At 46.8% G+C, this 24109-nt stretch overlaps 2 protein-coding genes across 2 annotated transcripts; one reads left to right on the forward strand and one right to left on the reverse strand.

Annotated features, from left to right (window-relative positions):
* Positions 1 to 937: 937 nt before the first annotated feature.
* On the reverse strand, positions 938 to 4370 carry LOC139824221 (uncharacterized). The gene is made up of 5 exons (XM_071796721.1): positions 4243 to 4370; positions 3961 to 4184; positions 2615 to 3654; positions 1347 to 1747; positions 938 to 1262 (listed from the first exon to the last, which is right to left on the reverse strand). The coding sequence occupies exons 1-5, from the start codon at positions 4368 to 4370 to the stop codon at positions 938 to 940; spliced, it is 2118 nt and encodes a 705-aa protein (XP_071652822.1).
* A 13331-nt stretch (positions 4371 to 17701) lies between these two features.
* On the forward strand, positions 17702 to 18907 carry LOC139824222 (uncharacterized). Its single transcript, XM_071796722.1, has one exon. The coding sequence runs from the start codon at positions 17702 to 17704 to the stop codon at positions 18905 to 18907; it is 1206 nt and encodes a 401-aa protein (XP_071652823.1).
* The last annotated feature ends 5202 nt before the right edge of the window (positions 18908 to 24109 follow it).

Consider the following 24109-nt stretch of genomic DNA (forward strand, 5'->3'; position numbering starts at 1 on the left):
CGAATAGGCGCAATAAATAGCGCAGGATATCCGCGATATGACTCTAACGCTCGCGAGACTCACAAAGCGACGCAGAATATCCGCGACACGACTCTAATGTTTGCAATCACCAACACAAAATGTCTGCAATACGACTCTAGTGCTCACAATGAAACGTTCGCAACACGACTCCAATACTCACGATGAACATTCCAACGCGACATATCCATATACGACATGTACAACGCAATATCTCGGCCGTACGTCCGCAAAACTCCTCGCCGAGCGAGCGCGACGATACTTGCCCGCGCGAACGACAACGCAAAGTATCCGCGAGGCTCTCCACGGGTACGCGAATCTCTCTCAAAACGCACGGCCCGCGATACGCTTCTCCTCGCGACACGCAATAAAACTTATCCCGGCACGTTCTCAACAACGCACCCGGTATTCCACGATACGCACCGTTCGCGGCATGCTTCTATTCACAAAAACGCAATAGGATGCAATAAACGCGAATTGACTGTCGGCCGCATCTGAGCTTCCGAGGAGGGCTTTCTAATACTTTCCGGGTGTTAATAATCGAAGGATAATCGGGATAAGAGAGGTGGACGGAAGAAGTATAGCCAGCGAGAACTTAAACTGTTTATATAATAACGATAAGATTTTCGTACAGAGTCTTGTTTTCTACGTGCACGCGCTACCGATCTTCGTACATTCTACTACACACTTCTGCCAACCTAAATTAAGGACCTTCTTCAATGCCCACGCTCACAATAGCAGCGCCATCCCAGTATTACCACCTTAAGGCTAGAACCTTTTCAATATTTATGCTCACGGTAGCAGCGCTCACACAGTATTACCACCTTAAATCTAGAACCCTTTCAACATCCTCCCACCTTTAGATATTCACGATCCACATTGAGTGAACATCTAAAGATGTAATAGATCAACACACAGTTTACAATCTTTCAACGCGTTTTACTGTACGTCCACTTCTAGTTTTGTAAGGAACAATAGGAACATTTTCATCGCTTACATCTACTTCGCTAGGTACTTGTTTTAATTCGTTAATATTTTGATCTTGAGCGACCGTCTTTGACTTAACTCGCTTATCATACAGTTTACGCAACTCCTCCGGATCCACATCAACATCTACCTCCAGACAGTACAATCTCTGAACAGGTCGCACCAATTGTCCCGTCGCAGTAATTAGACGCACAACCCTTACAATCCCGTCTTTTCCCGGAAAAAGTTCTATTACTCTGCCCAGAGGCCATTCGATCCTTTTAGAACAATCGTTACCAATAATCACTATGTCACCTACTTTTATCTAACGATCATCGGTTGACCTTTTGGCAGATGCATACTTTAACTGTCCGAGATACTCCGATCTAAACCTTTTACGTAATTCTTCCTTGAGAAATTGTCGATACTTAAATCTACCCTTCAGTTTTTCCCTATCAATAAAGTTGCAGTCGGGTAAACCTACTTCGCAGATCTCTTGCAGAAACAAACTAGGAGTAATGGGAGCCAGATCCCGAGGATTGTCAGACAAATAAGTCAAAGGTCGAGCGTTAATTACAGATTCGCAATCGCACAATACAGTAAGCATTTCTTCATAACTTAAACACGCCTTACCAAGTATTTTTCGCAACATACGTTTCAAAATTTGAATCAATCGCTCCCACCAACCTCTCCACCAGGGAGCACTTGGTGGATTAAACTTCCATTCCACTTTTGGCACTAGGCTAGCTTTCAGGCTTTTTTCCTAATCAATTCGTTTCAGTAAGTTATTAAATCCTTCGAAGTTAGTCCCATTATCACTATAAACTGTACTCGGTCGTCCCCTTCTGTCTACAAACCGACGAAATGCCACTATGAATTTATCGGTTGATAAAGACGACACGAGTTCGAAATTTACCGCCCGATACACTGCACATGTAAAAATACAAACCCATGCTTTTACATCATTTTTTAGAAACAATGGACCTGCAAAGTCTACTCCCACAATTTCGAACACTCGAGCGTCGCGAACGCGATTCATAGGTAAAGGAGCAGTCGCTACCGTGAAAGGTTGAGCATTCTGTCGTGCGCAGACGACACATTTTCTTACGATACTACGTGCGACCTTTTGGCCATGTATTACCCAATATTCTTCTCTGAGAACATTGAGTAAGGCGGTGACATGAACATGTCCCAAACGTGTGTGAAATTCGCGAATCATCATTCGAACTAGTGGATTTTCTCCCAGTAAGACTATTGGATAACGAAATGAAAAACTATCATCACGCTCTAATATTTTCGATTTCATCCGGATTAAACTATCTTCAGCAACAAAAACATTCATATTACGCAATCGTATGTCGTCAGTTCCATCAAACGAGTCTCGCTGTATGATTGCCAAAACAGTTCTTTCAGCATCATTGATTTCATTGCGCGTTAATTCCCCACTTAGTTTCTGCTTTCCCAATTTGTGCAATTTGTAATTAGTAACAAACCGCTTTATACGAGCAATTGCTCCTACTACAGTGCGAAAGTCAGAAGTACTGGGTACATAGAAAGGCTGAATCCCAATAGTACGATTCACTTGTGATATCGCTGACACAATTTCAGAGTCTATGATTTGACCCGTTACCTTGGCAGTCTTACGTATCTCATTCTTTATCTTGTCCTCGTGAATCACTACGTTCGAAACCGGCCACTCAGATTCAGCCCCCCTAAGCCACTCCGGTCCGTTCCACCAATTCACCCTACACAGTGTGTCGAGTGTACATCCTCGCGACGGCAAATCTGCCGGATTCAACTCGCCTGGAATGTGCCTCCAGGATTGGCTATTTGACATATTTCGTATTTCTTTAACGCGATTGTCGACAAAGGATGCCCAAGGACAATTCCGTTGGATCCAGAATAGAACGGTGCTAGAATCACTCCAATATGTTATCTCCTTATCTGTCATCTTAAGAGAATCCACAGTAGAACGCGCCAGTCGAACGCCCATACAGGTAGCTAAAAGTTCAAGTCGATTAATCGTCATAGTAGTAACTGGAGCTACTCTAGCTTTTGCTGAGACAAACGAGACGTTGACCTGAGAGTCACATTCCACGCGCGCGAAAATCACCGCAGCATATGCTTTTTTACTAGCGTCACAAAACACGTGAAACGTTATACTCGTATCGCGAACTGGCGCATCAAATGCCCAGCGCGGAAAACGGATCTCGTCTAAACGTATCAAACCCTTGAGCCATTTCTTAAATTTGTTTCGTATCTCGTCACAAACTTCATCATCCCATTTAATTTTAGAGATCCACGTTTGTTGTAGTAGAAGTTTAGAAGTGATCATCACGGGGCTAACAAAACCAATTGGATCGTAAATGCGGTGAGAAAAGGAAAGTATTACTCGCTTCGTAATCTTTTCGTTCATAATATTTTCAGTTGAGGGCATTACTAAACGCAACGTATCATCGTTCTTATCCCATATAAGCCCTAATACCGGAATATCTATGTCTTGTGTCTTTGAATGTGAAGTCTCCCACCCTCTGAGATCAAACGCTCCCTCACTCATAGCCTGTCTCGCATCGTAAATAAATTGTTCAACTTCGGTTATCGTACTTAAACTCGTTACGCAGTTGTCCACGTAAAAACTTTCCATCAGCTTAGTGAGATTCTTATCTGCGTCTTTAAACATAGATTTAATTTTTTTTAAATGATAATTGATCACCGCTCCTAAAAGAAAAGGACTACAAGATACACCAAATACTACTCGGCTATGTCGGTAAACAATTATTTTTCCGAGCTCGTCATACCACAAGAATCTCAAAAAGTCTCGATCCTTTTTATTCAAGCTTATTTGTAAGAACGCTTTTCTAATATCTGCCACTACGCCAATTCTTTCTGCACGAAAACGTAATAAGATTGTAAAAACAAGTTCAATTAAATTGGGTCCTTTTTCCAGACAGTCGTTAAGTGATGGAAAGTTCTTACATTTAGCGGATGCATTAAATACCGGTCTCAAAGGAGTGGTACTTCCCACTTTAACGACGCCTCTATGTGGCAGGTAGTGTGCCTCCTGGTCGATCTCCTGGTCTGGCACCACCTCGATGATTCCTTCCGCTAACCAGTCGCCGAATACCTGATCGTATGCATCGTACAACGCTGACGTTTTCAAACTCTTGGTAGTCGTGATGAGCCGCTTCTCTGCAAGCTCCCTGTTGCACAGTAAACTGAAATGCGTCTGGCACCACCTCGATGATTCCTTCCGCTAACCAGTCGCCGAATACCTGATCGTATGCATCGTACAATGCTGACGTTTTCAAACTCTTGGTAGTCGTGATGAGCCGCTTCTCTGCAAGCTCCCTGTTGCACGGTAAACTGGGATGCGTCTCGGGAGACATACTTCGTATCGTCCTTCCCTATTGACAATAACTGTTTCTCCAAAACGTCGAAGAACCTCCTCGTCGTGATCTTTGCGCGATTTTTCCATAACAGGATCTCTGATGCCAATTACATCTAGCTCCCAAAGATCAGATACACAGGCTTCGCGCTGAAACATAGAAATCGCCTGCTCTGCTAAACCATCTGCAGCACATCTCGGAACCTGGCCCATCAGCGTCCAGCCAAGACTCGTCTCAACTGCTGTCAATCCACACTTAAGTTGTTGAGTACGGTCATCAGTTTTCCCGCTATATCTGCCCCAACAAGAATTTTGATTGGTGCAGCGTAGTCGCATTCAGTCGGTCCATCAGTGAGTTGTATGCCCATCTCCTTCAGTTTGTCCATCCATGGCTGCTTTTCCCACAGAGGAATTTCTGCGCATATTTCCTCTTCGTCGAACACTTTGAAGTTGCACGAATAGCTGTTGTCCAGACTACACAGATGAACCACATATTTCTTATGACTTTTGACTTCAGACGTGATGTTGCCGAAAAGCGAGTGCTTGAGCTTGTGTTCACTAATCGCTTCGTATTTCATTTGACGTATAATGTCCTTATTAGTAGCGTAAGATCGAGTGGAACCTTGATCGAAAAATAACCGCACTACGCGCTTTTTCTTGCCATTACGAATCTTAGCATGTAATGTCTGTAAAATTACGTCCGCTTCTTTAGTTTGATTGGAATTCGACAGTACCTTTTCTTTACCATAGTCTGTGTTGGTTGATACCGTCGTATCCCCTCGGCCGTTTATATCTGGACACATTAACACCACGTGCCGACGACTGCACATCGCACATTTTTGATTACCGCGACACACACGACTCTGATGATCGATTTTTAAACAATTATAACACGCTTTCTTTTGTTGTAAAAGTGCTTTTCTCTTGTCCAAAGTCATTTTGCGCGCTTTCTCACACTTTACACTTGCGTGCTCTTTCTCACAGAATACACAGTCTATCGGTTTATTCGGCTTTCCCTGTGCGTGTAGGCTTATAGCGGAGGATGTATTTTTTGCTTGATCCGCGCGTTGTTTAGGTTTCGATGTTTTGCGCTCATCATTCTTCATATCAAAACCGTGCATTGCGATAGATATTCTTTCTTCATTCTCTACTTCGGATCGTAGGAACATAATCAGCTGTGTGAGTCGTTCTTCTCTTCGTTCTCCATTCTCCCCGACCGGCACTGAATGACGTTGCCAAGCACGTAACAGTTCCTCTGGCAACGAGGACTCGACAAGCGGGAGTAACATGGCACCGCACTTATCTGACGTTACCCCGAGCGATTCAAGAGCTCTTAGCTGAGCCTCTATCTTATCATATAAACTAGACAATGGAATTCGGTCGTCCGGCTTCATCACATTTTGCATAACTAGCTTGAGAAGCTCGCGCACGTACACTTCCACAAGCACTTCGTCCCGGCCGAAACGATTCTTTAAACTTGCGATCGCACCATCATAGTTCTCTTCGATGGGAGGGAAACTGCCAACTAGTTCAGCTGCACGCGACTCTGGTGTCATCGCCTGTAGTAGATACTGAAACTTGTCTCCTTTGTTGATGTTAGCATCCTCGTGTATCTTTTTGAATTGCGACCAGAAGGGCAGCCATTCCTTCACGTCCCCGCTGAATTTCCTCAGTTCGATTTTAGGCAGTTTTATCATAGGTTGGGCGCTGACGAGATGTGTGTTATCGGCTACCGAGTTCGTAGTATTGTTCCCGGCATTGTTCGCCGCGGTCGGTAAATGTGTCATGGCAGCCATCCGTGCACGTATATATTTGCGCTTGTATTCGTCATTGCTCGTCATCTCCGCATCGATTGTCTCTGTCTTCACATTTTCCGTCTCTATCAGGCACGTAATGTAGACCGAATTGGCCTTTTCTAACGCCTTGTCCTTTTCTTCGAGAACTTGTAGAAATACTTGTAGCTCGGTCAGATCCGTGGCGCCTGTATTCGCATCCGTTATTCTCAGAACTAAGTCGTTCAACGCGCGCGTGAAAGCCGTTCGCATTACGGTGCGTTTCTTCTTTGCAGCTTCCATTTTGGATGCTCGATTTCACACGCGACACAACCCGACGATTATATCCTTCACTCACTGTCCTGTCACGGTCGCCAAAAATATTAATAATCGAAGGATAATCGGGATAAGAGAGGTGAACGGAAGAAGTATATCCAGCGAGAACTTAAACTGTTTATATAATAACGATAAGATTTTCGTACAGAGTCTTGTTTTCTACGTGCACGCGCTACCGATCTTCGTACATTCTACTACACACTTCTGCCAACCTAAATTAAGGACCTTCTTCAATGCCCACGCTCACAATAGCAGCGCCATCCCAGTATTACCACTTTAAGGCTAGAACCTTTTCAATATTTATGCTCACGGTAGCAGCGCTCACACAGTATTACCACCTTAAATCTAGAACCCTTTCAACACCGGGCTCTATCTCGGCCGCCTCACGACCACGCGTTCTATCAAGATGCCGAGGTAACTTAAACGGCATTCGCACAGTAATCTAACCAATCTACACGATAATCTAGTCGGTATTACGATTAACAAGGTCGGGCCTTGGCCGAGATCGAGCCCCAATTATCGCGGTGGCACCGGAGTAGAGATCTTACTCGGCGGCGTCGGGACACTTTTTCGGGGATGGCTCCTCGGCTGCGGCTAATTCGACAGTGATGAGCGGCCGGCCCGGCAGGACCACGCTGGGCCCGCGCATGCGCTCCCAGGCTCGCGATTTTCTGCCCCGCCAATCTGTCGCGCGTGCCGCCCTGTTTGCGGCGCCACTCGTATCCGCTGCCTGACCGCGGCAATTTCAACTGGCTGTCCTGTGTATGGGCCCATCTCAGTGTTAGCCCGGTTGGCCAGGCCGCCGGCCGTGGCTATCCTGCTCGGCACCCCAAGTACCACCGGGGTAAGGCGTCCGAGGCGTCCACTCGCTCCGCGGTAGCGGTGACGCACCCCTTCCTTATGCTGCGGCGGGGCCAGGGATGTGCTGGGCGAGACCTGCTATGCGCCTTGGCGGCGGGGCCCGCGTGACCCGCCCGCCGGTCAACCGCTCACTCCAGCGTCCCCTCAGTGTCTTTCCTTCCCACGTTGCGACTCACGCCGTTACATTTTCCGTCGTCAATTTCCTGCTCCGGCACCACCTGTCGCTCCTGTCGCCTCCTACAAAATCTAACCAGAGAAAACAATTAGTTAACGCAATTAGCCCTCCCGTACTCGAGTCGAGGCGCCATCCCCGACCTTCCCCTCGGTTGAGCTACCGTCTGGGCGGAGGACGCGACAATGTCACGTCACAATATATATAATATATATATATATATATAAAGTCGTGCGAATCAGATGTATGTATGTGAAATGAAAAAAAATTATACATATTTTTTCTCCCCAGATGCCTACACTACTTTCACTCGAGCGAGAAATTATCCGCTCACAGCGTCGATTGCAAAAAAATGAACGACTGCGCTATTGTTCTCCTGAACGACGACAACAAGTGGCTGTTTTTTTCGCAATTACAGTAAAAAGGAGCGACTTCCCTTCGTGGTGTATGCCGATCTGGAATGCGTGTTGGAGAGAGAGAAGATAAACGAGGATGGCTTCAAGAGTTACGCCTATCAGCATCACAAAGCGTTCAGCGTGGGATACTATCTGTGCAGCGCGTACGAAGAGATCGCACCCGCGTACAGATTTCGTCGCGGCGGGGACTGCGTGTCGTGGTTCGTCAACGAACTCAACGGTATCGCGCATCGCGCGAAGAAGATACTTTCGACGAGCGTGACCATGGCGGAGCTCAAACCGGACGAGATAAAAAATTTTTAGAGCGCGACAAACTGTCACATATGCGAGAGACCGTTCGAACCGAAGGACGGTCGACGCGTGCGCGATCACTGTCACTTGACCGGACGTTACAGAGGTCGCATTCGCGCCGTAATGTAAATTACAGAGACTCCGTACGTTATTCCCGTTTTCTTTCACAATTTGTCCGGATACGACGCTCATTTTATTATCAAGGGTACAGCTAATAGCTTCGAGGGTAGCATCGATTTATTACCGCTCACTAAAGAGAGGTACATATCGTTCACGAAGAATGTGAGTGGGACGTTGTCGCGCGGTGGAAACTGCGTGAAGTTGCGATTCGTGGATTCGTTCAAATTTCTCAGCGCCAGTCTAGAGAAATTGGCGTCGTATCTCGATAGGAACAAGCTGAGAATCACGCGTTTGGGATTTCCGGAACTGAGCAAAAGCGATTTCGACCTGCTCACCCGTAAAGGCGTATTTCCGTATGAGTACGTTGACGATTTCGATAAGTTGCTGGTGACGGAATTACCGCCGCGAGAGGCCTTTTATAGTTCGTTGACCGGCGATACCGTGACCGATAGCGAATACGAGCACGCGTGGAACGTCTGGCTTTGTTTTCGCGTGGAAAATCTCGGCGAGTACAGCGATCTGTATCTTAAAACGGACGTGCTTCTCCTGGCGGATATCTTCGAAAATTTTCGTGTTAGCCGTTTTGTCGGCTAAAAGGGATCGGGCTCCGTTCGCGATATGAAGGATGAAGGAAGGCGTTATATTGAACCACTTTAATAAATTGAGTTGCCTTACACGAGTGTCCTTATTACAAGTTCCACTTCGCGTTTCGTTTATAGATAACTCGCAGGTGACTCGACGCGACAGCTTGATGGTTTCAGACCGACTGCCTAATCGCTCGATTCGGCGGTCTTATATTGGTTTCCCGTTGCTACCTCGGGATCGCCCGCGGTAGCATTAACCTGTGTGGTCAGCGCTCCGCGCTGACCTTCGCGTCAGCGATATCGGTCCTCGATGGACCTTTGGTCTTGACGATTTTAGTCGCTAGGGTCGAATTTCCCTGACACTTGGCAATTCGGTTGCCAAGTGCGTTGTGCGCTCACAACATCCCTCCCCCCGCGGAAAAAGAAAAACGTAGTTTTTCGTTTATTTATGTGTGTTTTCTTTTCCCTTGAGGGGTTACAATCTAGGTGTCTTATGCTATTTTACATGATTGTTTTTGTATTATAAATTTTTTAGTGGTCCCTTCTTTTCTTTATTACATAGATGATTACAGCTATGATACTTATTACTATTACAATTGTGACTGTGGAGCCTACGGGATATATAATATTTTTATTCGTGAAAATGTTCGGTTGGTTATTTTCCATTTCCTTTTTGATTTCTTCCAGATTCAAGCTTAATTTTATTAATTCTGTCGGATCTTTGATTATTGGTTCCAAATTTATTTCCTTATCGGATTCTATTCTATTGCTTATTGTTATGCTTTTTCTATTGTGTCTGTTACATTAAATTCAGGTAAATACATTTTTACATTTTTATTATACACTCGGTTTTTGGTCTCTAAATATATATCTGGTGTAGTTAATTTACAACTGTTGCGTAATGTGATTTTTCCGGTTTTCTCTAGTTTTACTTTATTTTCTGGCAATTCTTTGCATTGAATTATTATGTCGATTGTTTTTGGAGTGGAAAATAACCATGTCTGGGGTTCTGATACTGCAATCCAGAGTGTTACATTTGAGATTATGTGACGCTGTTTTCGGTTTTCTATATATCTCGACGTTTTTACGAAGAGTTGTATTTCAGTCGGCGCATTCGCAGTTATAAAGTAGACAGGGAGATTTTGAGCGCAAGTGAATTTGGTATTATCTCGCGTACATTCATTTAAATCGCTTTCTTTTAAAATTATATAATTGTGATTTTCTCGATTTATTCCTAGTAGGGTATGAGAGGGTTCTAGGAGTGTGAAAACATTATGGTCATTGTGTATCGGTACAGGAGTGATTTTTATAATTTCGTATGTTGGGTACGCTATCAATGGGAATACGAGAATAGTATATATGTTCGAGTTATCATAATACGCGTTTACATTTAGATATTTTTGGATAGAATTCCAGTTTTCGGCTTGTATTTTGAATGGAAAATTCAATCTCCTGTCTATGTGTGAGGTCGCTTCTCTTAGTTCTATGATTATTTTTTCGATCGGGAGCACGCGCGTTAATAAAATATTGTGATTTGCGTGAGTCAGATAGTCTGTAATGTCGTTTATGTCTGTCGTGAGGTCATTCAAAATAGCGTTTAATACTAATAGTTGTTCGTCTAGTCCCTCTCTGTACATAAGCTGTTCTTCTAGTTTTCTTGTAACGTTAGCCATTAAATTTTCGTTATATGACAGTGTTTGTTCTAGTTTCTCAATATGACCTATTGTAGCATTAATGATTTTCAATTGATTTTTTGCCGCGTGTTGCAATGTTTGTTGTTGATTATTTAGCAACTGTATTTGCTCATTTATGATTTTTGCGTCTTCAGCGTCCATGGTGCCAAATAACGTTTTACTTATTTGGCCTACAGCGTCGATCAGGCCTCGTTTACTTAGGGGTGATCGGTAAATGGTTTGTAGTTGCTCTAGGTTGCGTGTCATTTTACTATTTTCTCGCCTAATAGTTTGGAGCGTGATTTGGCATGTGTTTTTGGTGCTTCTGATGGCATGGTTGCAGATTTCTTCGATGCGTGCTAGGTTTTCCTGAAGTTGTTGATATCTTATGTTTAATGCTGTTACGTCTATGCGTATTGCCATTTTCCATGTTGCTTTCGTTTGCTGGAGTTGTCCGATTTTCTCGTAATATATGCCGGGTTCGGCAGTGAACGCTGTCATCTCGTATGGTAACGGCTCTGACGTCATTTCCCTTGCAAGGTGTAGGGTGATAGCTAGCCTGTAATATGAATATGTTCCTGGGGGTATTCTATTTATCTTTTATTTTATGCTGACTTTATCTGTCAGCAAGTGTCATTTCTTTTGAGTAGCGCATTTTTGCGTTAGTCTACTGCTAGCCTCCAAGCGGTTCTTTACGGTTAATGTGCTTTGAGTGCCAAAAAAAAGGAAAAATGCGTTGCTTTAGATGTAACCGATTTTTCGCGCCATCCACGTGTGATGCGTGTTTGCGCACCTACTAGTTGCGGGTGGCTCGAGCTCCCCGCGCACAGGTTGCAGAGCCTGAATCGCCTGACTCGCTGCCTCCCTCGTACGAGGAGGCAGTTCGGGCTGATATCCTCCCCCTGAGGATTACCGTGGATGTGGCCACAGGGGGGAGAGAAGTCTCCGTCGTGCGACGTGGTGACCTTTAGGTGAGTACTGTTAGTTTTCTTCTCTTTTCTTTTTCCCCCCTTTTTTTGCTTTTTTTTTTTTTTGCTTTTGCTTTAATGTGAGTGCTTTTTTATTCCTCTACTAACGCTTTCAATCGGTTCGCGTGAACGCGTAGCGTCTTTCGTTTAATTTTAATCGTGTAATTTACATTGTCGTGTTTTTCTAAAATAATATATGGTCCCACCCATTGCGAGTCGAGCTTCTTTGAGCGGCCTCGTCGTATCGTTTCGTCATAAAGTAGTACTTTATCGCCTACTTTGAAGGTTGCCTTCTTGCTTTTTTTATCAAATTGTAGTTTCGATTTCGCTTTTTCGTCCTTCGTATTTTCTCTCGCGATTTGATTCGCTGCGCGGATTCGCTCTCGTAGTTCTTTTGCGTAATCCTCGTATGAGTATGTTAATTTCGGCGGTTTTGTTAGGGCCGTCGGTAGGTCAGGTCGGTGCCCGTAGACCAATTCGAAAGGCGTGAAGCCTGTAGTAGAGTGTGGTGTCGTATTGTATGTAAACATCGCATAAGGAAGCCATTCGTCCCAGTCAGTTTGATCTTGATTTATATAATGTCTCAAGTATTCGGCGAGAGTACGATGCGATCTCTCTAGTGCCCCATTACTCTCAGGGTGATACGCCGTTGTTTGAATCTTCTCGATTTTCAATAATTTGCACGTATTTTTGAACATTTCGCTTGTAAAGTTCGTGCCCTGATCCGTGAGAATTTTCTCCGGAATTCCGTGTTCTAACACGATTTTTGTTACGAATTCTTTGGCGATGGTTCTGGCTTCCTGATTTTCGATCGGTATCGCCTTACTAAATTTCGTTAAATTATCCTGAAACGTCAGAATATATTTATTTCCTTGATTTGTAACTGTTAACGGACCGACGATGTCGAGAGCGCATTTTTCAAATGGTCGTTCCGGCGTGTCCGTGATGACCATTGGCATCTTCGTTTTTCTGCTTAATTTATTTTTTTGGCAGTATTCGCATCTGCCGATGTAAGTCTCGACATCCTTTGTTATACCTTTCCAATCGTGTTGCAATCGGATTCGGTCTAAAGTGCGTGTGACTCCTTGGTGCCCTCCGATAGGCGAGTCGTGATACTCGTATAGTATCTGTTTCTTTTCCTCCTCCGAGTATTCTCGGGGCGCATCTTCTTCTTCTTGCTGTATCGTATGCACAGCTGACGCCTCTGTTATCGGGTTACGGCTCAATGCGTCGGCGTTTAGGTTGCTCTTCTCTGCCTTGTGTATGATTTCGTAATCATACTCCTCTAATTTAAGCCTCCATCTAATTAATCTTGAACCGGGGTCGGTAACATTGAATAACCAGATCAATGGTTTGTGATCGGTTATTATTTTAAATCTAACGCCATAAAGATAGGGGCGAAAATGCTTGACTGCCCACACGATGGCTAGCAGTTCTTTCTCCGTCGTATTATAATTCTGTTCCGCTTTGCATAATACGCGGCTGGCGTACGCTATCGGTCGGTCTTGGCCGACTACTCCCTGTGAGAGGATAGCTCCTATTGCGAAATCTGACGCGTCTGTCGTCACTATAAATTCTTTATTGAAGTCGGGATAATTTAACACCGGCGCGGTTATTAATTTTTCCTTTAATAATTCAAACGCGTTTTGCTGCTCTATTGACCAAATAAATTTTTCTCTTTTCCTAGTGAGCTTGGTCAGTGGCTTGGCTAGTTTCGAAAAATTTTTGGTAGTACCCGGCTAGGCCTATGAACGACTGAATGTCTTTCAGTTTTTTAGGAGTCGGAAACTCCTTGACAGCTATTAGTTTCGACGGGTCCGGTGAGATTCCTTTTTCCGAAATCACGTGACCCAGGTACACGACTTCCTTTCGTAGGAACGCGCATTTACTCGGTTTTAACTTTAGATTGTATTTTCGGAGCCTGAGTAGCACGGCTATTATTCTTCTGATATGTTCCGTTAGCGTCGCCCCGTATATGACGATGTCGTCGATATACACGAAACATCTCAGCCCTAGCAGGCCGGCCAGCACCGCGTACATTAGCCGCTGAAATGCTGCCGGTGCGTTTTTCAGACCAAAAGGCATGCGATTAAATTCAAAGTGCCCATCCGGAGTGGAGAAGGCTGTTTTGCCTTTGTGGTCTTTATGCATGGGGATTTGGTGATACCCCGAGGCCAAATCTAAAACGGTAAAATATTTCGCGTTACCTAATTGGTCTAATATGTCGGTTATGTTCGGCATGGGGAAAGAATCTCCCATGGTGAGATCATTCATTTTCCGAAAATCAATAACCACGCGAAATTGCACTTTTCCGGATGCGTCCGGTTTTTTAAGAACGACTATTATCGGTGCGTTCCAGTGACTCGTGCTCGGGCTGATTATGCCGTCTTCGAGCATCTTTTCTATTTGCTTTTTCACTTCGGCCTTATGCTTCTCGGGTAACCGATATGGTTTCACATTCACGGGCGCGCTACCTGGCCGGATATTTATCTCGTGCTCTATTGCGGTAGTCGCGCTTAAATGGTCGCCGTCTATATAGAACACATCAAAGTAATCATCGCAAATTTGTTCTACGGCTGCTCGCTCTTCGGCGTTCAAGTGATCGAGCTGTACTTGCTCGCGTACTTTCTTTTGTCGTTCGGCGATGGTCTCGCGCTCGTCGCTCGAGCGTAACGAGAGAACGTCCGCGGTGTCGGGCGGCGGCAGGTCTTCTAAAGTTACATGTGGAGTGAGTATCTCCACGGGCTTGTCCGTCACATTCAATACGCTAATCGGACATTTAAATTCGACGGGCTGCACTAGGCAATGCCCGATAAAGACCCCTGGGGCGGGTTCGCCGCTCCGCACAATGCCGACACGATTATGATCGGTGACGGCTTCCACGATTGTTTCGCTATGTGGCGGAAGTTTTACCTTGCGAAAAGGTCGGAGCTTAAAGGAAGCTGAGCCGATTTTTAATCGCTTTTTCGAATTTGAAATATCTGCTTTGTGTTTTGAGAGGAAGTCGTTTCCTAAAATGCCTTCGTACTCAATGGGAAAATTGTCTTTCACCACGTACATCGTGTGGCGAATTTTTTTATCTCCGAGATCCACAGTGGCTTTTATCTTCCCTATCGTGTGAATCTGGTGTCCGGTTACGCCGACTAGCGCTAACCGTTCTTCCTTCACCATCGCTTTCGCTTTCAAATTTCCCACTTTTATTAACGTGAGTGTTGCGCCTGAATCTAATAACAGGTCCATTTCTCCTTTCTCTGCCTCCTGTACGGGCAGCGTCACTAAGTCTAGCGGGCCTTCCTCGTGCTTCTTGCTTATCTGTGCAACACGATATGTCTCGGCGGCGCGCGCCTTATTCCTTTTAGGCTTCTCATCCTCCTCGCTGCTGCTGCGAGAGGATGTTTCCTCGCTAGATTCTTGTGTCCTTGTCTTTCTGACAGTACTCACGGGCGTTTTCTTAACTGCTTCCGTTTTCGTTCGGCGCGGTCGCTCGGGTTTTGGTCGCCCGTTAACGACCAGCATTCGTCGCGCTTATGCCCTGCCTTTTTACAATATGAACACTCTATCGTGTTAATGCCGCTAGGCTTCTCGGGTTTCGGCAACGCGTATCTGTTTGCTTGTCGGCCCGTACGGCAATCTCGCGCGTAATGACCGTTCTTTCCGCACTTGTGACATTGTCCTACGGTATTTCCCGCGCCTCGCGTATTCGCGGCGGGGTATTTATTTTTTGCCGTTGCTTGCGCGCTCCGCGGGGAGGGGCCTCTAACCTTTTCCTCCGCGCTGGCGCCGGTTATTGCTTCTTGCAAACTTGCGTATCGCTGCGCTCTTACTAACAGCTTTATATCGTCGTGCAATCCGATCTGAAAATTATGCAGCGCTTGAGTTTTTATGTTTTCAAGGATGGCCTTCTGCTGTTCCTGCGTGTGGCCTTTACCCTCTTCCATTGCTTCATACAATTCGCGCGCTAATTTCTCGACGCGCCTACCGAATTCTTGTGCGCTTTCGCCGGGCTTTTGCGCTAGCGAATTAAATTCCAGCTGCAAGTGCGTCGTGCAGCGTTTTCCTAAATATTCTGTCTCGAGTTCGCGCTTTAATTGATCAAAATCGCGGATATCGCGCGTGTCGAAATCTGTCATAGCCTTCCCTTTAAATTTCGTACAAAGAATAGCTTCGAGTAGCATTGACTCGTTGGTCGGCTGTATATTTTTCATAGCATACGTGCTAGCGTTTATGAACTCTCGGACGCGTTCTCGCGTGTCGGAATCGTATGTGGCGGATTCCATCCGGCCTACGCGATTCTGCAATTCGCGAAAAGCGCGAAGGAGTTCGGCTGATCGGTCGAATTCCGTAGCCTCGATGCGGTCCATGCGTTCTTGCATGTCGCGTATTAGATTAATTAAATCAGTAATTACGGCGTCCGGGGCTCTCAACTCGGATCGCGTCGGCTCTGGGGCCTGAGATCGCCTGGCGGGCGGTCCATTTTGCGCCGTTTCGGTGACGGCTTGTTCGGACACTCTAGATGGGTCCGGATTTTCCTCGCGGTTCTCTCGGCTTGGAGTCGCGTTTCTCGTCTGACTCATTTTGAGAGCTTTAGGCGTATAGTCCTCCTCGTTAGGGTCAAATACGTCGGTGTCGTATGAGGTGAGGGAAAATTCTCCTCGTTGTGACACGTGGCTCGGCGTGACGTCGGAGACGTCTGTCAGTGAGTCTGTCGGAGTCGGTCGCTCTGTATTATTATCGCGGTGTTCGCGTTCGCCTGTTACGCTTACGTCTACTTCGTCGAACGGAAACTCGCGTTCTATGACAACGTTCGGAGATAGTACGGGCGTCTCTTCCTCGGCAAAACGCGAATCTAAATTTTGTCGAACTCGGTCTAATCCGTCTTGCTCAGCGGGCCGGTCTAACCCTTCGCTTTCAGCGGGCCGGTTCACCCCTTCGCTTTCAGCGGGCCGGTTTAACCCTTCGCTTTCGGATCGCGTCGCACTCACCGGGTTAGCTAGATTACGCGAAGCGCGGTGCGCGGACTCGCTATGGACGAACGACGCTTGTCGGACGGGCGTTTGTCGGTTCGGGTCGTCCGACATCTACTTAGCGCTCGGGGATATAATAATTTTCGCACTTACAATATCGCCACGAATCGCATGTTGCCGTCCGTCTGCATCGCCTGGTCGTCGGGCCGCTTTGCTGCTTGGCTGCGTCCCTGTTGTCGCTGCGTCCCTGCCGCGCTGCTATGCTGCTTCGCTGTGTCCCTGCGTCGTCGCTCGGGCCGGTGATGCCGTGCGGTAGGTCGTGGCCGTCTCCGGTGTCACTTCTGCACTCGCGGCTGCTACCGTCTTTTTCGCTCGTGTCTTAGCTGGCTTTTCCTCTCCGGGATATGTTGCCGCCGTTCACTAATGTGCTCGTTTTGTTTCAGGCGTGTGAATGAGCTCAGAAGTCCGGTCCTCTTGCGCGAGTAGATGGAGCAGATCCCACCGCTGCCACCAATTTGTTAGCCGTTTTGTCGGCTAAAAGGGATCGGGCTCCGTTCGCGATATGAAGGATGAAGGAAGGCGTTATATTGAACCACTTTAATAAATTGAGTTGCCTTACACGAGTGTCCTTATTACAAGTTCCACTTCGCGTTTCGTTTATAGATAACTCGCAGGTGACTCGACGCGACAGCTTGATGGTTTCAGACCGACTGCCTAATCGCTCGATTCGGCGGTCTTATATTGGTTTCCCGTTGCTACCTCGGGATCGCCCGCGGTAGCATTAACCTGTGTGGTCAGCGCTCCGCGCTGACCTTCGCGTCAGCGATATCGGTCCTCGATGGACCTTTGGTCTTGACGATTTTAGTCGCTAGGGTCGAATTTCCCTGACACTTGGCAATTCGGTTGCCAAGTGCGTTGTGCGCTCACAACATTCGTGACACCTGTATCGAAACTTACAGACTGGATCCCGCGCATTACTACACTTTACCGGGATACACGTGGGACGCGATGCTGAAGTACACAAAGGTGTCATTCAAATTGCTCACCGATATCGACATGATAATGTTCGTGGAGCGCGGTATCCGCGGCGGTCTGAGTCAGTGCTCCAACAAGTACGGCGCGCCAACAACAAATACATGCGATCGTGCGACTCTTCGCGACCGTCGACGTATCTCATGTACCTCGACGTGAACAATCTGTACGGCTGGGCGATGTGTGAACCGTTGCCGCACACGGAGTTTCAATGGGTCGACGACGCAGAGAGTCTCGACGTAATGTCTGTGACATTGGACTCCGCTATCGGTTACATCTTGGAGGTCGATCTTGCGTACCCGCGTGAACTCCACGACGCTCACGCTGACCTTCCGTTCTGCCCTATGCGCGATAAACCTCCCGAAAAACGGTGCGATAAACTTCTCGCCACTCTGTGCGATAAGTTGCGCTACGTGCTGCACTACCGTAATCTACAGCAATGCGTAAAACACGGATTGCGCGTCACGAAGATTCATCACGCGCTGCGATTCGCGCAATCTCCATGGCTTCGCGGATACATTGAGCTCAATACGGAATTAAGAACTCGCGCTAGCAACGATTTCGAGAGAGAGATGTACAAATTAATGAACAACGCGGTATTCGGCAAGACCATGGAAAACGTGCAAGATCATGTCGACGTGCGTCTCGTGACGTGTTGGGATGAGAGATACGGCGCGGAAGCGATAATCGCGAAACCGAATTTTCACAGTCGAAGCGTCTTCGCGGAGGATCTGATGGCTGTCGAATTGCGCAGGCTCGAGGTGAGGTTGAACAAACCCATCTACGTCGGTATGAGCATTCTCGAGATATCCAAGACGCGCGTCTATGATTTTCATTACGACTACATGGTGCCCTTGTATCGCGAAAGATGTAAGATAATGTACACTGACACCAACAGTCTCATATATTTTCTCGAGTGCGACGACGTGTACAAGAATATGAAACGCGACATTGCGAGATTCGACACGAGCGGCTACCCCGAGAACAACGCGTACTGCATGCCGCGTGTCAACATGAAGGACGAGAACGACGGCGCTGTCATGACGGAATTCGTTGGACTGAGGGCGAAGATGTATGCCTTAAAGGTCGAGGGAAAGAGCGACACGAAGAAAATAAAGGGCGTTAAGAGAAACGTGGTTGCGAAAACGATAACGTTCAACGATTACATGCATTGCCTGAACGACGCGATACAGCAGTCTAGGCGTCAGTCGTGTATTCGTTTGACGTTACACAAGGTGTACACCGTGTCCGAGTTGAAGCTCGCTTTCAGTCCGTACGATGACAAGAGATACGTCGTTTTCGGCTCGTACGACACTCTACCGTGGGGGCATTACAAGATATTGTCGTGAAGAGGAACTTTTTTTTCTTATCAACGTTAATATATATATATTTCTTGTTTAGCAATGCGTTTTATAGGTTAGATTTATACGCGCGCGATCGTTGGAAGTCAGGAATGTTTAAACTGTCTAGTCCTACCCACAATGGTCGATGATTTTTTTTCAGTGGTGGTGGGAAAACGTTGATTTTTTTTGCATAGAAAAAAATCACTCTAGAGTCTTTTTTTCTGTGCGTAAGGAACTGAAATTTTCAGATAGTTTTTTCAAAAAAACCTATATATTAAGAAAAAATATAAAAAAAATATCGCTATCGCTATTAAAATACATATATATATTAAGCTTACTACATTAATAAAAAAATAATAATAAATATCGCTATCACTATTAAGAAACACACACACATATTAAGCTTACATTAAGGTTAACAAAAAAACTGTAATATGTGGGGGGGGGGGGAAATACATTAAATTTTTTTTGTTAACTGCAACACATTTGTTTTATTTATCCATGAGTTATGCGAACTGTTCATTCCCAATCACTTCACGTATACGTCGTCGCCTCGCCTGCGCAACACGTTCTTCACGAGATAAACGTCGGGGTTGGAAACTCGCAGCAACTCATGCTCGTAAAATCCTCCGGCTATCGGTTCCCCGCGGTAGTCTTTCAACAGATACGTTACAGGATTGGTCCGTTATATCTTAGCGACACGGAAGATCTTGGTAGTCCAGTTGAGGGTGTAGCCCTTTTTGAACAGCGTCTTGAATTTGCTCACGCGCACGTGGGATCGTTCATCCTGAATCTACCCGGAGCGGCGATCTTCGCGCGACTGTACACCGTGAACAGGAGTCTCTTGGCGACAGCGGGTGTCACGTCCGCCGGTCGCATTCCGATCGTTCGATGTCTGCGGTGATTGTAATTCGATAGCAAACGCGGCAGCGCGTTGACCCACGCGTACGATCCGTTGAGCGTGAAGAGTTTCCACATGTCGTTCTTCAGCGTGCGATTGAATCTTTCCACCACCGACGCCTTCATCACCGAGTACGTCGAGTAGTGATTTATGTCGCGTTTTCTCATAATCTCTCGCACGTTAGCGTTGTAGAACTCCTTTCCCTTGTCCGTTTACAGATTCCTCGGATATCGCGCGTCCTCGCGAAATATCCTCGACAGGGCCGCGGCTACCTCGCTTCCGCTTTTACTCTTGAGCGGTAACGCCCACGCGTATTTGCTCAACACGTCGATAACCGTCAGTATGTAGTAGTAACCCTTGTTGTGCCGCGAGTAGGGACGCATCTCGATCACGTCGGCCTGCCACAGATCGTCGTAACCGCGCACCACGACGTGACGCCGCGGGAAGTTTCTCCGCGCCGGTGTGTGCAACTCCTCCACGAGTCTCCGCTTTTCGGTACTCATTGTTGCGCGCCTTCCTCTCTCGACTGCGCGCGTGATTATGCGCGGTTGTGTAAAAAAAAAAACGGCTCACCGTCTGTACGTTCGCTTCTTCGTCCTTATTGACGTGCACGCTCCCCCTTGTTGCCGCGAATGTCCGTTTTCATCACTATCGCTATCTCTCTCTGGAGCGATTCCTTCGTCATCATCACTCCTTCAATCTCACGGAATTTTGCTAGAAAATCGTTCATAGCAACTCTGAGTCCGCTCAGGACACTGTTTATCTGATCTACGTCATTTCTCAAAGAATTCGTCTTGCCCGTCTTCGATCTGGTTTTCAATCTTCTTGAACTTGGCCAGAAACTCGTTCATCGTGATTCTGAGTCCGTTCATGACGTTGTTTTCAGTCTCCTTGAATTCGCTCAACGCGATTCTGAGTCCGTTCACGCCGTCGTTTGTTCGATCCACCTCGCTTTTCACCGTCGACAAAAATTTTTTTGTTTTTTCGTAAAACGACTCGATCTCCTTTCCCGATTCTCGAAGCGCGCGTTCGACGTAACTCTTGTTTGTCGCGTTGCTGTCGATCTCCGGCGCGGCTAGACGTCGTAACTTGCGCTCCCTCGCGTCGTAGGAATCCTCGTTCAAGCAGAGCGCGCTGTCTCGTACGTAGTTTCGCAGGGAGTCGATCAAGAATCACGATCTTTCCGTTGCAAATCCACCGCCGTCGCCGCGTTTCCTCAGAGACATACCGAATTTGTTCACCAACATTGCACCGATCTCGTCGAGAATCGCACTACCGTCGCGGTCGACGCGACAGTTCAATTTATAATCAATCCGATCTCGCGAAGCTCCTCAATTATCGACTGAATCTCGTTACCGTGCGCGTCGTTGCCCGCTCGACGAGGAGGCCTCGAGCAATCGCACACGATCCACCAATTCGTTAGGATCGTCCCAATAAACGTAATCTATTATATTGTCGTTCAATCTCAAGATCGACGGCAATCTGGTCACGCCGGCGCTCTTTCTATTACTACCGATTCTATCACGCGATACCAACACGGAGCGATGATGTTCTTGTATTTTAGTCCCTTGTTACCCATGATGGGGTTAAGAGCACTGTAACTGCGTCTGTAAGCGTTTGTCGCCAACAGTATATTTCTGTACTTTTGCACGTCGTTCTTGGTGTAAATTGCGTCATCGGGATATCTCTTGAAGATTAATTCGTATAAGCCGGGCATGCCCGTGTATCTCACTCCGTCCACGATCACGGAATCGTCCGCGTTCACCTCGAACCGTTTGTTGCCGAGCATCGTGCCGTCATTCCCCATGTACACGCCGTAAACGTAATCGATTTTATTTTTTGGGTCCCCGCTTAGAAGAGCGCCTTTGTCCCAATTGACTGTACAGTTCCTCGTGACCTTGCGGCGTTTGTAGAACGTCCCTTACGGATGTTTCGAGGAAGGGCAACGGCGACGCGAAAACATCCTCCTCCCCCATCCGCTCGTGTAACGATAATTTTCGCGGTTTCAGAGGCGTGGAATGGATCGGGAACATCTCTGACTCGGCGCTCGTTTGTTTTTTCCTCTTCTTAGGTCTCGATATTATTTTTCGCGCGAATTTTCCTTTGTCGTCGTCGTCGTCGTCATCTTCGCTATGCTCACGTTTCTTTTTAATGACGATACCTTTCGTCGTCGTCGTCGTCGTCGTCGCCGCCACATTGTCATTCTTGGATTCGCTTTTCCTGACATGTTCGACGATTTGTTTCAACGGGTCGACGATTGGCTGAATTGTCTCTCGAGAGCGATCTCGTTCTCTATCCTGCCGGTTTTCAACGCTCTGTATTTTCTGCGTATCGACGCGCGCGTTTTAGCGATCTGTCGCGCGGTATTTTCTCGTTCGGTGGTGGTGTCCCTTGCGTCGTTCATCGCTCTTGGGACGTTCGGCAGCTACTGATCGCTCTACAGTACGGCGAAGTCGTTGAATCCCCGTCTGTATCTGCCGTTTTGTAGTGCGCTGTCCTTGTCTATCACCGCGAAACCGTACCTGCGCCGCCAACACTCGCGACACAGCGCGCAGAAATCTTCATATGACATATCGGGGCTCACGTAATCGTTGTACACGTGTTTCAGATTAGTTCCGTCTTGTCTAAACAGGATCAACAGATTCGCGTATCAGGTGCTTCGATATCTTGGCGTACGTTTGACAGAGATAGCAACAATCGATATTCGAATGTCGACCCATAGCGAAGTACTAACTGATTGCGTCCTGCTTGTCGCAGGCTACGTCGTCGAACACGAATATCAAATCGAGGAGCGCTTCGCTCGGCGGTATGACGTCGCGATTGTTGGAGAACGCGCGATAACCGATCTCGTCCATCGATTCGAGCAGTGTCTCAAGGTATCGATACTTTGGCTAATGCAGATATTTCGAGTACACGTATACGTTCTCGAAACGCAGACTGTGCGGACTTTCCAGTAAGCTTAACAACACGTTAGTCTTACCGCAGTTCGAAGGGCCGCAGATGACGCAACGTATCGCAATCGGTAAAAGAGGTCCGTGCCGACGCGTCTCTCTCGACGTTAAACCCGACGTCAGTCGCGTCTTGCAATCGAGATTCGACACTCCTATCGCCGACGGTTGTCTCACGAAGGAGTCTCGCGCGGGACTTGGACCGGAGCGGACGTATTGACGACAGTGCCTGCGAGTAGTGTCTTCAGTGTAAAGTTTGTCAGATTCTGCCCTTTTCAGGGCGCTGACGACGGAGGTGTTCTCTCTTCGTGGTGCTGGTGTGCCGGTTTGCCGTTTTGGCTGGACTTTTTGACAAGGTGGAGGGCTTCACCGAGACTGACGATGATTCAGGACGTCCCTCTATCTCGGAGGGTAATGACAACGTTAAGATGCCTGTAAAGCGACCTGCTTTTGATTCTGCGGCTGGATCGTCCGCATTCGGGCATTCTGACAAGGTACCCCGTTTTGACGATATCGCTGCTCGCGATAAAGTTAATGCCAATAATGTTAACACTAGAAATTGCTTTCAATGCTTGGCCAATTCCAAGGATATGCTTGATATGCATGCGGAGCCCAGCAGAGCTCCAGTAGCTTCTAAGCGCACTAGTAAAAAGTCACGAGACGCTGGTGAATCTAGTACGGATGAACCACAGGCTCCAAATAATGGAAATGCTCCAGGAGTTGCTCCGGATGATATGATTGGACGCGCGAGACGACCTCCGCCTGTTTATCTCAATTTAAGACCGAATAATTTTGCACAATTTTCAACGTTACTCAAGCAGGATATTGGTGACAATTTCCATTTAAAATTCTTGGGCAACCAGATTAAAATTCAATTCAATAAACTGGAGGATTACACTGAATTCAAGCGTTTTGCTATTGACGAAGGATGTTGAGTATTTCCCCGCTTCGTATTTGATTTTCTTTCTTGTCGATAGAGTGAGCTACAGTAAGCTTTTCCCTAGGGACATAGTGAATTTTTAGTTATAACAACTCTCTAGGTTTTGTAGAATATATGGCGAGGTCGCTCGTGCGACGAGTTCAGTTCGGTTCAGCAAGCCAATACGACGAGTCGTGTGTAATCCGTTCTTTCGAGTTTTGTCACAATAAATTGCTTAAAATAATTTACGTCTACTCTTCGATATACCAACCAACCCGAGTCCTTAACATACTGGCGACCGTGACAGGACTTTCGTTGGTTGTAGCGGTAAATAGAACAGAAGAAAAGTACGTGTATCGAAAAATTGTGACGGACAATGGACCGCATCAAGAAGACGCGAGGCGTGACGCGTGGTGCCTTTACGCGAATACTCACGACTC

Source organism: Temnothorax longispinosus, unplaced genomic scaffold (genome assembly GCF_030848805.1).
Source record: "Temnothorax longispinosus isolate EJ_2023e unplaced genomic scaffold, Tlon_JGU_v1 HiC_scaffold_30, whole genome shotgun sequence".
NCBI classification, from domain to species: Eukaryota; Metazoa; Arthropoda; class Insecta; order Hymenoptera; family Formicidae; genus Temnothorax; species Temnothorax longispinosus.